The sequence below is a fragment of the Anopheles arabiensis genome, chromosome 2 (genome assembly GCF_016920715.1).
Source record: "Anopheles arabiensis isolate DONGOLA chromosome 2, AaraD3, whole genome shotgun sequence".
Taxonomy (NCBI): Eukaryota; Metazoa; Arthropoda; class Insecta; order Diptera; family Culicidae; genus Anopheles; species Anopheles arabiensis.
This window is the reverse complement of record NC_053517.1, coordinates 34465850-34482580: the sequence shown is the minus strand read 5'-3', so window position 1 is coordinate 34482580 and position 16731 is coordinate 34465850. Positions and strand designations below refer to the sequence as shown.

Below are 16731 nucleotides of genomic sequence, written 5' to 3'. Positions count from 1 at the left end.
TCAGTTGTCTATCTAAACGCCACCCGCAAGCACGCATTATATATATCTACTAGCGCTGACTAAAGGCTAGGAAAGGAAACACTCCGATCGATCGAGCAGCAAAAAGAAAAAAAAAAAGGAAAATAGATTCTAACTCTCGTACTACTAACAAACATCGTCGGCGATCGTCCTGAAGGACGTTTTTAAGGACGCACGAAACACACAGACACTCACACTAAAACGATCACTATCAGAACTAATTACATACATATATACGCTTTGCTTGCTTCTTCTCCTCTTCATCCTACGAACGTCGCTCCCGATACTTAATATTCAAATGATTATACATGTCTGCCTCACTGTATTTGCATTTAGCTACATTCTACTACTAGTGCCTGCATGATGACTGTGGGTGGTATGTATGTGTGTATTTAGATGGAATTTGATTATTTTTTTTCTTCACTTTTCTACTCCTACATTTTCATAAAACCTTCCTACATGTGCTAAAAAGAGCAATGTATTATTTACGTCTCTCTACCAAACGAGCGCGTACGAACGTTACGAGCATTCGGTACCCTTTACCGAAAACGACAAAAAGTTTGTCCCCAATTGGTTTCTTTTCATTTTTGAACTGCTCGTTTTACTTTTGCTTAAAATATGTTTACTGCTTTCCGGATTTTTTTTTGTAAACAATTGCTTTGGGAATATTTTTCTATAATTAGAAGGGGCTTGTTGATTGGCTTCAATCCTACTGACAAACTTAAAAACCCACGTTTTCCAAAGAGCTGGATTTTTAAAACAATTAAAAATTGGCTGCTGTTTAGATTAAAAATGATCAAACATCTATGTTGTAAAAAAGAGGTTTAGAAACATTCTAATAAGTTGTTCAACATTGCTATTGATGTTTGGGAAATCCTTTGAAGAAAAGTGGGCAAGTTGTATGAATTAAGGAACGCTGGAAGTTGTTGGATTCAATAGTTGATCAAATACAAAAAAACCCAAATAGTTGCAGCTTTACTCTTTTTTTAAACACGATCGTTGTAAACTTTTGCTTTATGCTCGCACTACCTTTGCTTCCAAACTGAAAAGCTTTGCTTCACAAAATCTGGAAACATCTAAACATTTGTCCTGTGGGATGTGGGTAAAGTTACGTCCAAAAGTGAGAAGTTTAGGTGTTCTGTGACTTGTTTTAATGTTCACTTTTCTTCCCCTCAATCGAGTATCGATTCAAATAATGTCCGTACAAATGAGTAGTTGGTTGGTTTTGTGCACACACACACTCTCTCTCTCTATCCAAAACGTATCTTTTGCAGACTTTACAGTGGTTGTAAATTTTGCGTTTACATTAATCGCTAAAGTTTCCCATCCTCAAAACCTGTGCACATTCTATACTTCCTTCACAGAAGCTTTGGGCCTAAAGTAAATCCCCCCCGAGACGCGTTCATAGCAAGAAAATCAGTAGGAATGCTGGATGCAAAGGGATTAAAATAAATTAATTTGTGGAATTTGGGGAGAGGCGTTGGGGCAAATGGCGTCATTGACTGGGACAGAAAGCGGGTGGGACGTAAGATAGCGATCGTGTAGCGACTATCTTCGACAAAAAAGGAAGACCTTACAGGTTGTGCTCGATATATCGATCACTCTTGACGATCGCCGTGTGTGGTGTGTGTGTCGAGTGATCGAGCAGCTCAAACTTAAAACTAACTACACAAAGCAACTGTACAAATGTGGAAAATACACAAAACGACACAAAAGAAGTAGGTTTAAGGGAGATTAAGGAGAACCCCTGTACACGGTGTAATTTGGCCCTCTGCTTAATTGGCGAACCAACAAAACTACATACAACCAAGTGACAAACATTCCTTACAGTGTGTGTACCATTCGTGTTGGGTACCGGTAAACGGGATTGATTTATCTACTGGCCATTCCGGTTTGCCGTTGCTTTTCCATCAGCTACCGGAAGGATTGCGTTGTTGCGAGAATGGGAAGGAAAGGGAAAGGATGGGGTGTCATTCTAAACATGTCTACTGTCGCCGGTTGTTGGCCACACCGGTGCGCTCGCGGCTGTCCTCCCGCCCGATGCTGTTCCGGCTGCGTGGTGGCGACGTATTGTTGGTCCCGTTCGGTCCGAGGCGTGTTTTGCGCGAGCGCTTAAATTTGGCCATATCCTCCCCGAACACGTCACCCGTCCGGAGTGCCGATATGAGGTCGTCGAACTCACCCTTGTTGTTGGGATCGGCCCCGGGGACGGGCCCACCGTTCGTGCCGTTCGAGTGCTTCGACTTGAGGCCCAGCTTGCCGGCGACCGAGTTGAGCAGGCCCTCCTTGGACTTTCGCTCGATCGTGCGCTTCTTTAGCTGAAACATAAATAGAGAGGGAAAGATCGTGTTAATTTCGGTAGGTTGGGTGCTCAATGCTTGGCACTTACCTCGGCCTCCTGCTTGGCACGCTTTTCCTCCTCCTCCTGGCGCCGCCGGAAGTTCTCATTGTCCTGCTTCGCTTCCATCAGGGCAGACAGGAAGCCGTCAAAGATGCCGAAGAACTCTTCCGGCTGCACGACGGAACCATCCTCACCAAAGAGCCGAACGGCACGATCGAACCTGGGAATAGAGAGAAATGTTAATTGGGGTATATGTAAAGCTTTTCCCCATCAATCTCATGCCTCGTCCGTACCTCGTCTTCATGTCCTGGAACTGGTCCTCCAGCTCGGCGAACCGGACCGAGGCCTGGGCGTGGAATTCGCGCATCACCGGCAGGAACCGGTCGCCCGGCTGGGACGCACCGCTGCTACGGTGGAACTCGATCTCGCGGTTCACCTCGGCCAGCCCGGCCCGCAGCATCGTAATGTCCTTGTCCATCTCGCCGAGTGACACCTTGGACGCTTCCTTCACGTGCGGCAGATCCTCCTCCAGCGTCAGGATGTCCTTGAACTTCTTCTCGATGATCTGCACCAGATAGTGGAGCAGCGTGGTACCCTTGGCCGCACTGGACTTGGTGTCCGCTAGCCGGTTCAGCGAGGCCAACCGGAAGCCGGACGCATTGCCCCGGGCACCACGGTTCATGTAGTTGCCGAGCGCCAGCACGAGCTCAAGCAGCTTGCGCAGCTTGCGGGAGCGGGCGACCTCGCGGGAGGCCTCCATTACGCTGGCGATCCTCGGGGCGAGATCGTTCACGGTCACCTGGAACCGCTTCTTGTAGTGTAGGCTGCGCAACCGCTGCTCGTAGTGAGGTATCCTGTGAATTGGGGAAGGTGTGACAGATGATGTGAACATGATGGGAATAGGGGTCTCCGTGAGATTGGGACTTACTTTGAGATTTCGTAGAGAAACCGGTCAGCACGTGCAAGGGAATCGATATCCTCGGAATGCTCGTCCAGCAGGGCACGCTCCTCGGCCGATGGTGTGAACTTCAGGAGTTGCTCTACCATATCGATTGGTAGCTGCTCGTTGGAGTCCATCGACAAGATTGCCCTAGAATTTGGGAATAGTTGTTAAGTGATGATCCTTTCGTGTGATATGAGCGTGTGATGTTTGAATTTGACTTACTTGGAGATCTCCTCATCAGTCATCTTGAGCTTGCTGAGGAGGATGGTACAGTTCTGCGCCCGTCGTCCATCAATTACCGACAAAATCTTAGCCTTATTCTTCCCGATCAATCGAAGATCCTCGATGGAACCATCATTCTGTTCACAGACAGGAGTATAAAATACGACATTAGAGAACATGCTGATGAGGTTGAAACTAGTGATGGGATAAATGAAATTTTCGTGGGAATCGATTCCGGATAGTAGGTTCGGAATCAGTTTCCAGAATCGATTCCGGAATCGGCTCCAGAATCGGAAACGACTCTGGAATTGGAATTGACTCCGGAATCGGTTCCGAAATTGGCTTCGAAATCAGAATTGGCTTTGAAACGGAGTCGGTTTCGACTAAGAATAGGCGTTTGGGTCCAATGATGCTACGTATTTATAGCCGCAAAGAATCTAAATGTATTTGTAAACGATCCATTCTCATGGAGATTCCTTCGTGGGTACTAATTTCGCTTCTGAAACTTCGTATGTCAATTCAAGAACTGATTCTCATTCCGGAGAACTAATCCAATTCCACTTCTGGAGTCAATCCTGATTTTTTCCTCGGGTAGGTCCGATTCCGAGCTCTCACCACTAGTTGAAACTCCCACACAAATACACACACACGTACACTTACCGCCACACCGTTCTTTTGGTAGGCGGAGAACAGCTTATCGATCGACTCGAGCTCGATGCTGTTGTACCACTTGGTGTCGTCCAGCTCGCTCCACACCGTGCCCTGCAGCTTGCTGTCGGGCAGCTTGGACCAGTTGAAGCTCTTGAGCGGGTTGGCCGGCTGCGGTACGTTCTTCTTGGGCGCTTCGGGCGCCTTCGGAGCGGCCGGTGCCTGGGGCCCGCCGGCCGGCGCCACCTTCGGCAGACCGCCCGGAGCGGGCGGTGGCGGCGGTGCGGCCGGCATCATCATGGGCGGTGGCGGCGGCGGCGGCAGCTTGCAGGCGGGCGGCGGCGGAGGCGGCGGTGACGTGGCCTGCCCGTTGCAGTTCGCACCCTGCAGGCCCGCCACCTTCTGGTCGTCCGGGATGCTGCCCTCGGTGACGAGCCGCTCGAGCCGGAGCCGCTCCTGCTGCTCGCTCACGATCCGGTGCTGCAGGTCCTCGGCCCGCATCTCCGCATTGAGCGCACGCTGGACCGCCTGCGAGTGGTTGGCACTTTCCTTCTCCAGCCGCTCGCGCATGCGCGCCAGCGCCGTCTCGAGGTCTTCCTTTTCCTGCGTCCGGTGGTCCAGATCCTGCTCCTTCTTCGCCAGCCGCGCCACTATTTCCGCGTTCTCGCGCTCCAAATCCTCGGCCCGAGTGCGGGCGGCCACCAGCTCTTCCTCCTTCACCAGCAGCTTCACCACCTTGCGCACGTCGATCGCGAGCGGTGCCACGTCCGGGTCCTGGAGCTTCAGCGAGGCCGACGCCACCGAACCCGTCTCGGAGCGCTTGTCCGCGCCCGGTGCGTCCGGATCGAGACAGTCGCTGGCCGGGCGTTCCTCGTGCTGCAGCACGAGCTGCTGCACGACCCGATCAAACAGCAGCCAGTGCTGCGCGTTCGGGCCCGTAGTGGGCGGCGGCAGCAGCAGCATATGCTGCAGCAGCGACAGCAGATGCGGGTAGGCCGGCGAATGGCTCAGCTTGCGCCGGATCAGATCGAACATGGCCGACGCGCTCTTGGTGTCCACGTGCTCGTGGTCAAACTTGCGCGCCAGCTCCTTCTCGTCCTCGTTGCGCACCATCTCGAAGAAGTCCAGATGGCGGTTCAGCGTGTCGTTCTCGTGCTTGCGCAGCTTGTCGATGACGGGCTGGATGCCAAGCATCAGGAACTCGTACCGCAGATGGAGCCGAAACTCGAGATTCTCCTGCCCGGGGCCGTAGTTCAGCACGGCGTTGATGAACGACATGATCGCCGTCTTGAGGTTGACATCGTCCCGGTACGCGCCGGTCGAGCGGTCGAGATCGTTCACGATGCCCTGGAAGCGGGCCCGCTCGGCCGCATACTCCTGGTAGTTGAGCATCGCGTTCAGCACCTTCTTGTGGCCGCCCGGCACGAGACAGACCGCACCGAGTATCTCCAGCGCGGCAATCTTCGTCTTGATGTTGTCCGCCGCCAGCGACCGGGCGATCGTATCGATCCCGGTCGGGTGGGCGAGCACATGGGACCGGCCGGTCGAGTTGTTCATGAGCGCCTTGATGCACCCGATCAGGCTGGTGTGCAGCGGGCTGTTCGCTACCCGTATGTCGAGCGCCTGCAGCAGCTCGAGCAGGGCCGGCAGCCCCTGCAGCTCGATAAAGCGTATCACGAAGCTGTGGGCCGAGGTGCGCAGTGCCGTCTTGAGCGCATCGAACAGGGCGGTTTGCGATTCGATCTTCGGCCCGTACTCGTGCGTTGGCGACTCGTCCGGCGCGCAGGCTTTCAGCTGCACCGCCATATCCTTGAGCCGCTCGATGTAATGTTCCGGCGACGGCGGTACGGTTTGTAGCGGGGTGCCGTTGGGCCCGCTGTCGAGGGGGCTTTTGCGCGAGCAGTAGATTTGCCACTTCTTCTGGGGCGGCAGGCTCATCATGGCCGCCTTGTTCGGTGCGGTCAGGTCGAGCTCCTCGACCAGCTCGGCAAACTTGCTGTCGAGCTCGTCGATCGCCGGCATCGGCTGGGTGGGTGTGAGCGTCTGCAGGGAGAACACACCTTCCACCACACAGATTTCGGGTGGCTCGTCATCCTGTGGAGAGAAGAAGGAATAAAAGAGAGAAAAAATCAGCATTATGTCAATCTTGTGTGGCGATACTGATATGATGCGAACTTTTTTAAAGAATATAAACATAAAAATTTTCTCCACAAAATGTATTAATCTCAAAAGCAGTTCCATCCAGTGAAATTTATCACAAATACTGGATGAAAAAAAAGAAAAGAATTTTTCCAACTACACCTCCCTACACTTGTGTTTTGGACGAAACGATTAAAGCACTGGCCTACCATAATCCAGGTTGCTTTGATCAAATAATCAAGATAGCACAAGTGGTCCATCATTGTGGCGAATTTAAATTGACAGTTAATTAATTAGTAAAGTTGCTATAAAAACTATAAAATTGCAATGCAAGGTTCGTCGCTTGATTTACAAATTTTCTGTTTCTAACTTTTCATTACATGACATTGCAAATTCTCGCCGTGCAAACTCGCACCACAAAAGACTAACTTTAGAGTTTCTTTAAACGCCAACCACCTTAACGTGAAAACCACAGCGGGTTCCGAACGTTCGATTAATTTCCCATCCAAAATTTTCGCACAATCTTTAATCCCTTTTCGCTCCCCTGAAAAACCGTGCAAATTAGGCAAACAATTGCACCCTGCTCAGCCCGAGCTCGATTCAATTACCGAGCCCATAATGTGTTGTTAGCCTTATTTATTAGATGCGCTGCCTTTTTTTTACCATAAAGCGCGTGGCTTCTGCTGTGTATGGGTACCGAACGGATCCCGACCGCCAGACCGTGATCATTTGCTCCCATTTAAACATGGTCGGGATGATTGGTATTATTCAATTTGTTCAATTTACTCCACCTACAATCCGATCCGTTGCGGTTTGCCCCTCACCTCCTTTACTCTCTTCTGCCCACTGTCTGGGGGGTGGTTTGAAGAACCAAGGAAATTGGGGCCGAAGCGAAAGAATGGATCCGGATTTGAGCAAGCAACTGAAGCCGGAAATCGGATATGGCCGGAGCGTACTCGGAAAGCATTACTGTTTTGCGTTGCTTGAGAGAGCAAAGTACGGTGCCAATGTGCTTTATGGTTGCCTTTCTTCCCGGTTGCTGTTGACCTGGAAAGAGGCAGTGGGCTGTCGGTAAAGGTCAGATCATGCGGAATGATCATGCTTTGAAATGTGATGCTGAACTGAACTGAATCTGATGACGTGAGCGTTTGGCAGCTAATGTGTTCGTTTAGGAAAGGAAATAGTCCATTTTTTGGGGAGGTGGTAGAAACCGGCAGAGGAAACATTAGGCCGCAGATTATGATTGATTTGGTACCGTGTGCCCATCATTTGATGGGCTGTCGTTTGATGCGCAGAGTTTTGGGATGAAACCGATCGGCAGTGGCTATTTGGAATGTCGGGCAAAGGTCGCATAGAGTCTGGTTGCAGAAACGATACTACAAATCGGTATCACTGGAGCAACGCTACTACTATCAACATCGTCCGAAGGTCAGCAGGCGTGAGAAGCATCCCCTACCAGCATAAGTAAAAGAAGCACTTTACTATAATAACTAAGCGCGGTAGCAGATTTCTTGCAAATATTCCATTTCATTTCCCACGCAAACTAAGCCTGAGCTTGTGATCTTGTTTCGAGCGATGGCTGATTTTGCAAGATAAACTCCCCATCTGAATTGATTTTAAAGCGCTCTGTGCAGTTTGATAAGTTTGGGACCGGGTCTGGGACCGTCATTGACACCGATTTTGGGGAAGGCAAAAAAAAGTGAAAGATTGCATGTTAAAATCTACCACAGCCGACAGCGAGCGGGTAGTAACAGCTGTCTGGCATGCTGGCCCCGTAGCGATTGCTTGTGCTTTGGTGATAAAGCTGTACGATTTTTCTTTGACTCTATGTTGATTGCGATGGTGTGAACAAGTTTTTGCACGTACTTAATGGTAGCATACTTAATGGGGGTACTTTCAAGGTTTATTGGGCAGGGAATGACACTCATTTAATGATGTTTTGTTTGGAGTTTTTGGTAATTGCTCTGTTCAGCAAATGGAATGCCTTTTTATAATATATATGTCTTTGGAATGCCTTTTTATAATATATATGTGTTCTGGCGAAAAGATATGTATTCAACTTATTAACTCGTTTGATTTCGGTTCATTTCAATAGTTAGTTCAATAATATTATATAGTTTGAAGCTCTTATCCAAGTCTTACCTACAACTTTGTCATAAATAATAGAACATCGATCTGATCTTCATGTAAAAAGATTATGTTTCCTGTTGATCAATAATAACTACCAGTCCATATCTCACTCCATCACTGAGAGGTGTAATAAAACGCACATAAATTAGTCTGAGCTACTACACATAACATCCGTAAAACGATGATCACTGTGCTTTACTTATCCCTTCTCCTTTCTATAGAGTTCCCTCGCACCCATTAGCTTTTATCATACGATCATGCGCATTCTGCATCTGATCGTATTGGGCAGCAGAGAAATAAACTCTACTGTACACGATAAATTATGTCACCCTCAGCGCTCTGCAAAGGAAACACACATCGATTCGTAAATGCAAAACCGCTCCTGCTCGTACGGCTGCACTCTCCCAGGAATAACATTACCATTAACACCGTGTCGTTTTCTTCTTCTTCTTCTTAATGCGTCTGCATGCTAATGCACGATCGATCGGACACATTAAAGCCACTGCTCATAATCAATCGTCCTGCCCGGTGCGCGCAATCCGGTTTTGCGCCGCTCGTTACCGAAGCCCAATTACACAATGCCGCGGGTGATGCTGCCGATGCCAGGCACGGTGAAGGACTCAACACCGCCGAAGGTAGTTGGCGCGTACTTCACTGTGCGAAACAATCGCGATAAAAGGCCCATAAGGTAAGGAGGACAACAAAAAAAACAAAATCAAAACCTTGAAAAATTACCTCCACCCCCTCGCAGCATATTAACACCTTTGGCGGCTAAATTATGGCAGGATGGGTTTTCCTTATTGTGCCTCTCGTGCCATTACCGGGCGGCTCGAATATGCATTGCAAAGTATAAATGCTCGTCAAAATATTGCTCCGTCGAGCGTAACGCTATTTCAGCCTAAGAGGCGACGAGATGGACCGACGAGTGCTCAGACCGTGACTCTGAATGTCAGTGTCAAAGACGCACGACGCACCGAAGGACGAACAGAGTACGGTGGGGGAGTGCGTTGGGGTCCGGCGAGCATCTGTCCGGAGGATGTGCACGTATCAATGGGTTCAGGGTTGGCCTTTCTTCTTCTATCTCTCCTTGGGACCGTGGAGAGACTCGCGGAGATCAATTTCGCCAATTATGGAAGTTTATGAGACCTTTTATGAGTGATGCTTCTGCTGCTGGGGGCGTAATTTGCGTACCGCATGCAAACGAACAGATGAGCAATAACAAAAAAAAATCAGTCTGTTGATCTTGGCATACTTTTTGGTGGTGTCTCTGCTTCCTTACTGGGAAAAAGGCAATTGCTCAATAAATTGCTTTTTTTGTAATTTCGTAAAAAGAATGTCTAGATTGGCAGGGCAAGAGAGTGATTGTGGAAACGATCAACCAAGGATAGTGGGAAGAAGGAAATGGTAAACATTTAAACTCATTGCTTCATCAAGTGACATCCTGCACTTCCTTCGGATTAATGATAAAATCATCTGTTTCCATAAAAGTATTTCTGACGACTGTTTATTGTTCGTAGCCCATATTGTGATTGATAGCAATTAACATTCACAAAAGTGTCCTTCTCTCGGCGTTCGAGTTGAATGTTTCCATTCCAAACTGTTATGGTTTAATAAAATTGCAATCGATGGTCCGCTCCGTACGGACGTGTGAAGGGATTTGTACTGCAAATTTCAGACGACAATTATTATTACACTTTTTTGCGATAAAATACAATCAACTCAATCGATGGGGAAATGTCCTTTTCACTCTCTCTAAGGTTATCTATTGCGCTCACTCACTAAATCATGCTTTTATTTTATGATCTTCAGTTAATGTCGCACTAGCTCTAACAGCGCTCGTTATATCATGCTTCTGGTGGTGCTTGCGGGTTTGATGCTTGGCGTAGCTGCTCCGGATATGGTCATCGTACATGGGTGCCATTTAATTACCAATAAACACTCATTTATCTTAGGCGCCCGAGTGTCGTACTCATGACCATGGCATGGGAAAGTACGTTGGGTGCGTTTTTATTGGAAAGGTTCGCAAAACATAGGGATGGCCAGTTCTTTTATGACGCTAAATCATGTGCCAGTTAGTCAACGATCAAAAATGTTATAATAAATCATGGTCGACTGGAGCAGTATCGACCGTGGAGAAGGGTTCGTTCGCTTCCCTTAGGTTCGATCGTGGTAGCATTAATTGAAATGCATTCAATACGGGAAGTAAACTCTTTCCTCAAGGATTCGAGCGCGGGAGTGGGAGAGAGCGAACACGCGCGACACGGATTGAAAGGGCTTCGGTTAGTCACTCGCGACACTATGATTGCGGGCATCTGTGGTAGCGAGGCTACCACCGACTACGACCGCAGGGGCACGCACGATCGATAGCCGGTGCATATCGCGCACATATTCGATATCATGATAAATTGCTTCTATCGATCGTTCGCCGCATGCTCTTGATATAATCAATCGGTTGTAAGGGGTTGAACCCGACAGCGATCGTGGCTTGGGAAGCCCGCCATGTACCGCCGGTGGAGCAGTTCTGTTTTTGAAATTTTATTCCAATACTTCCCCTCTCCATCAGCGTGACAGCGCACCGTGCTCCGCTCCACAGAAAACGCGGAAGTATTTGAAATTCTCGTCCACCGTTTGCAGCGCGTTTGCATCCTGCCCGGATCTGTAACGGTGCGGTGCGCGTGCGGCGCACACACACGTGTTGATAAATGATCGCCACACCGAATCGACAGGTCGGTGGCCGTCGCACGCAGTATCTACTGGTGGTGGCCGCTGGCGACGCATCGTCGTCGTCGTCGCGGCAAATCCGGAACCGATCGATCGAATTTAAGGCGCTCTTTGGTGTGGCTGTTGTACGTATATTGTAGGTTATTGGTAAGCTTAAACCTCTCGCGCCCCAGGAGTTCTTTCACGCTGGCGGCAGCGTTGCTTTCCATCGGGAGGAATGAATCGAACGCACATGCGCTCGTGCGAAGCGGGAAAGCACAAGGCGCGAAACGTTTTATTCAACACCGGGACCGGTGATTTAACCCATCGGCTTTGGGAGCGGCGGGGTGATGTTGCGGCTGTGATCAGTGGTTTGTGGGTAACATTATCGTTAGTGAATGACGGTAGTTTAATCGAATTAGATCCAATATCGTAGGCAACGAAGAGAGACTGCATTAAAACACGATGTTTCGTAACAGATTTTCAATGGTTTTTCGATGGAAAAAACAGGGTTAGGGAGGATTTGGGTATGGCTTCAAACCAACGGAAAAGCTTTTTGTCAATTTTAAACAAAAGACTTTCGTACAAGCGACGAACCTTCAAAGGGACGTGATTTTATAATACATCTTTCAACATGTTAAAACAGAGATTAAAATCATAAGCTTGCATTGTTTCCGGACGGAGCACATAGTTAAAGGTACCAAGAAACAATTGCGAAGTGTGCTTGGGCTAGACATAAAGTATTGAGGAGTAGATCAAGCTCTGCCTAACCATGACAGAACAAAAACGCTATGTGTAAGCGACACACTTTCACTACATAGACTAATAATAGCACATTTCTTAAGTATGATAGTATGTAGATCAGTATCTTATTTTAGTATAGTTTTAGAGAGTGCTGCACTATGTTTTCTTATCTTAAATCTTACAAAAACAACTTTGAGCCTGTTTAAGCTAAGCCTTACATACAGCAAAACAAAAGATTTCTTGTAAGCAACGAACCCTCAAACGTGTTCAATTTTGCTATTGGTTTTTACCAGACGAAACTCTTACGCTCAATAACTTTCCTTTGTGCGAGGATCGTGTACCATTAAAAAACAAATATTTCATTCGATTGAAGTGCAGTGACTAGTACAAGATCGATTAATGCGATCGACAATAGAAACACAAACCTAGCGGCAGCACAGCTACAAACTCTTTGCTATTTTGCACTGCAGTGTAGCAGTGGCCACAAAGGATCTTTCTTTATTATTACCCTTCTGTGTTGTTGAGTTTTTTGTCCTTAACCAAGAAACAGGTTACACACAGCGTATGTGACCCGTATGCAACCGGTGCTTACCTGCAGGCAGCCGCACCAGCCCCGGCGGCCCCGGAACGCTGGCATCTTCTTGTGCGCCTTGTAGTGTTTGTGCAGATTCGTCTGGTGGTAGTGCTGCTGGGCGGTCGGCTGTACGGTGACGGCCGTACCGTTGGCCGGGACGACGGTGTGTAGCGACCCCGGCACCGTCGTCGGCTGATAGAAGGCGTCGGCCGTGGCGGTGATGTTGCTGCTGTAGTTACCGGATGTGCCCTCCGGCGTGGTGGTGGTGCCGCCGCTGTTTGTCACCGCCTCCTTGCATATGTGGGGCAGACTCCAGCTGCCGAGATCGGGCAGCCGCGTCCGCAACGTGGCCAAATTGATCGGGCACGTCGGGATACCCTGGAAGATAGATAAGAGAGAGAGGGTGTCGTATGTTTAGTAAGGATCGTTTTGGAAAGGTTTTTTTGTTGAATTTTTTGTAAAAAACAATTAATGAAAGTATTATAAGTGGATGTCCATCGAGTTATACATGACACTTTGGGGGCCCACTTAAGGCAAAACAATTCACGAATGTGTTTACATAATTTTGAAGTACTGTTTTTTGCTGCTGCAACCATTCAACGCCGTTTAGGAAACTATCCTCGTCTCCACAGATCTCCGACGGCTTCCCTTCAAATTATGCCAACATTTGTGTGACGGTTGAGAGTGTAAAAAAGCGTTTTTGTTGTTGTTGTGTCTGGCTAATGCTTATAAACATTCACAATCACACAAATGTACGGCAAATCCGGCACATCCGTTTGGTCGGGTTCGTTCGGATTCCGGTGGGAGAAAAGACATTATTGACCGCACCGGGGCCGGAGCCGCGAGGAGGAGGAGCGTGCACGGCGAGGGTGCATCGTGCGAATATTGGCCCCCGTCTGCCCGCGGTCAAATGGCCCATTAATTATGTGCATGCTTACGCGGCCCGGCCCAAGCCCATGTCCCCTCAGGGGGGGTCTTACGCATCGCGCTCTTTGGGGGACGCGCGGTTTGATCTCTGACTTTGAGAAGTGTGTAGTTTTTGGTGTGTTATTGTTGTTGCTGACCGTTGCCCGTATTTTTATCAAAAAAAAAAACAACTTTCCAGCCTCTTCGCATTCGCCCTCACACCCTCACTTTCCATAACTTATGAACTTTCTTTCTTCCTTGTTTTTATTTTTCTTTCGTTCGATGGGTTACCGCGATCGTTCATTTCCAAAGCGGCCGAAAACGCGCTGCGATTGGTGGTTGACCACTTTCGCTGCTCAAAATCAATCGTTTGACAGTAATTTGAATGATGCAACACAGATGCGGAATGGGGAATCGTGGGGTCGGTAATGTGATCGCAAAAATTGATGTGAAAAATGACATATACACATATATATGTGTGTGTGTGTGTGTGTGAGTGTGTTTGGAATGAGGCATGGAATTGACAGGGTTGTCACTGTGTACCATTTTTTTTTTCGCGCATTTTCTCTCCCGAGCGCCCCGGCGAATCTTAACGGTTGACCCCAGATTCGCTGTGCCGCTGAACTCACAGCACAACAAAACCTGTCGCGTAACGGCTTTGTTATGTGTGTGTGTGCTTTTCCCCCCTCGTCTACACGTTTACGATCGCACCCTTAAGAAAGCACTGGTGCGCCTCCCGCAAAGAAAGTGGCTCATTGTTGCGCGCTTGTCGTTTGGGTTGGGAATTGCTGGTGATGCTGGAGGAGCCCATTTTTCGTCGTTGGATCGGGGAACTCTTCCTTCTCTTTGCATTGTGACATGTGGTAAAGAAGATGGAGTAACTTTTTCATCTGTCGAAGATCATCGATGAGTCAGCACACATACAAATGCGTGCACACGGTTCGGGAACATTTCAGCATTGTTTTCTATTTTCGATGAATTTCTCCGCTTGACGGGAAGGAACACTGTGGCGTGTGGCAAAGGTTGTGGGTTTGTGTCGCGTAAGCATTTTTTCTTCTTCTCTCGTTCCTTTTTGCGCCTCCCGTACGAATTACGAACATATATGTGCGCGCCCTTTTACGATCGGGGGCCTTGTCTTTCTGTTTGTTTGTGAAGTGTGATGTAACAGTGCTAAATGTGTGCTTCGGTAAAATCAAAGTAGGTTGAAGGGAAGGAAACGGCAAAAAAAAGCGTCAACAATCGGTTGGAATGCGAATAATTACTTCAGGAGACTTGTGGGTACAATCAACGGTTAGATTAAGATATACGAACTGACTGTTGATTTTATGAGCAAAAAATCGTTTTAAGAATGTACGAAACATTTGCCTTGTCAGGTCACATTAACGAAAGTATCAAACAATTAAGTTAAAATTATTGTTGAGCTTCTTAAGACCTACTAAGCCATACGTTTATGCTCACAGTTAGTATTGGACTATCGAAATTTGCCTGGTATTTCGTTCCGCCTTAGATATGCTTTTGAAAATACAGGTAAGGACAGTATGATGATTGATGACGATTGATGAATTTTGTAATTTATTTTTTGGGTTGTCTTTTTAATACATTAAAAAATGACATATCCGTGTAACCATGTACCAGCACTTCATCTAAACATTTCATTCTCTTTAATACGCCAAACACCCATACACCCGTTTATGTGCATTATCATCGCCTCGTTTAGCAGTAGCAACATGGAAACCCACCTGTCAGGCCGGTAAATTGAACATAGCTTCCCTAATTGGCTGCACTCATTACTTCCCCGTTCGCACATTGTTTCGGCCCGCTCGCAACAATGTCCGACACGTTAACACCGATCGACAGCCAAACCTTCACCGAAGCTATTTTGCATCTAAAGCTTTCGCGATCTCACCCAGAGATCACCCCCTGCGGGCACTACACAAACGCTTACCGCTTAAAATCATAAAACGTGTGACGTGTGCTGTTTTGCCACAAAATCAGAGCACCGCGCGCTGATGACTGAATAAGGAAACCATTAGCGTGCAAGCAACGAGTCTGCGATCGGTGGCGGGCGATTAGGGCTGGCAAAGATTAGTGGTGTGCCCCGTCTGGAGTGGGAAGTCAACAAGAGCATTACGCTACTGCGCTAGGTGGTTACCTACTGCGGGTGCAGAATGCATCATTAATCATGCCACTAAACATGCCATCGGTAGCGTCCCACCGTAAGCACAAACACGTTGGCAAGCACGGAAAGGGGACTACAGTGGAGGCTGTGACTCGCGCATCGAAAAGCAAGATCGCACACCGGTTGTCCTTTGTGAAGGATGTGTGTACCCCGTGACGCGGTTGTGGCGCACCTCTGCGTAAATCCTTCAATTCAGCCTCAACTCTCGGGGTATTGGTTGTTAGAGAGACGTCTCCATCAACTCGCTGGTACGGATGGCCACTCACCATTGACCTTCGACCGCACGAAGTGCCCGGTGCGGAACTTTCCTCGCGTGCAACATGACCCTTCACGTGACGTGTAGGAATGCACGAGCTGGTGCAATGCATTGGTGTGGTAGACAGACAGTTTGTCACCCGCTAAAGGGCACTCAGGTGCATGCTGTTGACCCGGTTGCCTATATAAATACAGGGTGACGATGGAGGGGGAGGGAGCAAGCGTGTTCTGCAAACAATCGCCAAACCGGGCACGCTCTGCCCGCTTGATTGGGGAAAGTGTGGAAAAGTAAACCCTATGCCCGCTCGATGGTTGTGGTTCCGGTGTAATGGAACCGTTGGCTGCACACCTGACCTGTGCACAATGTCGTGGTGTACGAGTGACCGCGGACACTATTTTCTGCCCGCTGCAGGTTTCTGATCTGACTATGGGGGCTTAGGAAAGTTGCCGGCCGTGTAAACATGGCAGCTGGAGGCAGGGTGTTCGTAGGGTAATTGTATGGGTTGGAGTTTATTTGGCTACCGTTATCTCCCGACCGTCCGGGAAAGGCAAACAACAACAATCTGGGATGCGGTATATTATTGTGTGCTGCATGAACGTGAGGGAGATCTGTTTGACAAACAAGTTCAAGTTCTCGCCATTGGAAGATATCATTAAGATAATGGCGATGTAGTAATGTGGAATGTGATGTGGGTTGAGAGTAAAGATAAAGGTAGGGAACAGACGTTATAAAAAAGCATCACATGCACCAGAGTTGTTTGATGATAGCTGGTAAGAAGATCACCTTTGTTCGTCTATTACTAGGTTGGTTTAAATAAAACTGTTCCCTATGGGAGAACAACATTTGCTGATGGTTTGACGAAACGTCATTAACACGACATGTAGGTACATGCATTTGTTTAGTGTGAAAGGAAATGCAACAAAGATATTTA

At 48.2% G+C, this 16731-nt stretch overlaps 1 protein-coding gene across 6 annotated transcripts in view; it reads right to left on the bottom strand.

Annotated features, from left to right (window-relative positions):
- Positions 1-16731, bottom strand: part of LOC120896085 (disheveled-associated activator of morphogenesis 1) — a 57786-nt gene that overhangs the window by 766 nt on the left and 40289 nt on the right. For 3 of the 6 annotated variants that reach the window (XM_040299919.1, XM_040299918.1, XM_040299921.1), the window contains exons 3-9: positions 12478-12837; positions 4179-6266; positions 3525-3661; positions 3288-3449; positions 2653-3213; positions 2408-2579; positions 321-2336 (exon numbers count right to left, since the gene is read on the bottom strand). In XM_040299919.1, coding sequence (XP_040155853.1) covers positions 2004-2336; positions 2408-2579; positions 2653-3213; positions 3288-3449; positions 3525-3661; positions 4179-6266; positions 12478-12837 — 3813 coding nt within the window. In that variant the 3' untranslated portion in view covers positions 321-2003. Of the gene's footprint in view, positions 1-320; positions 2337-2407; positions 2580-2652; positions 3214-3287; positions 3450-3524; positions 3662-4178; positions 6267-6347; positions 6504-12477; positions 12838-16731 lie in introns of those variants that run through there. The other 3 variants (XM_040299923.1, XM_040299922.1, XM_040299924.1) reach the window with 3 other exon arrangements.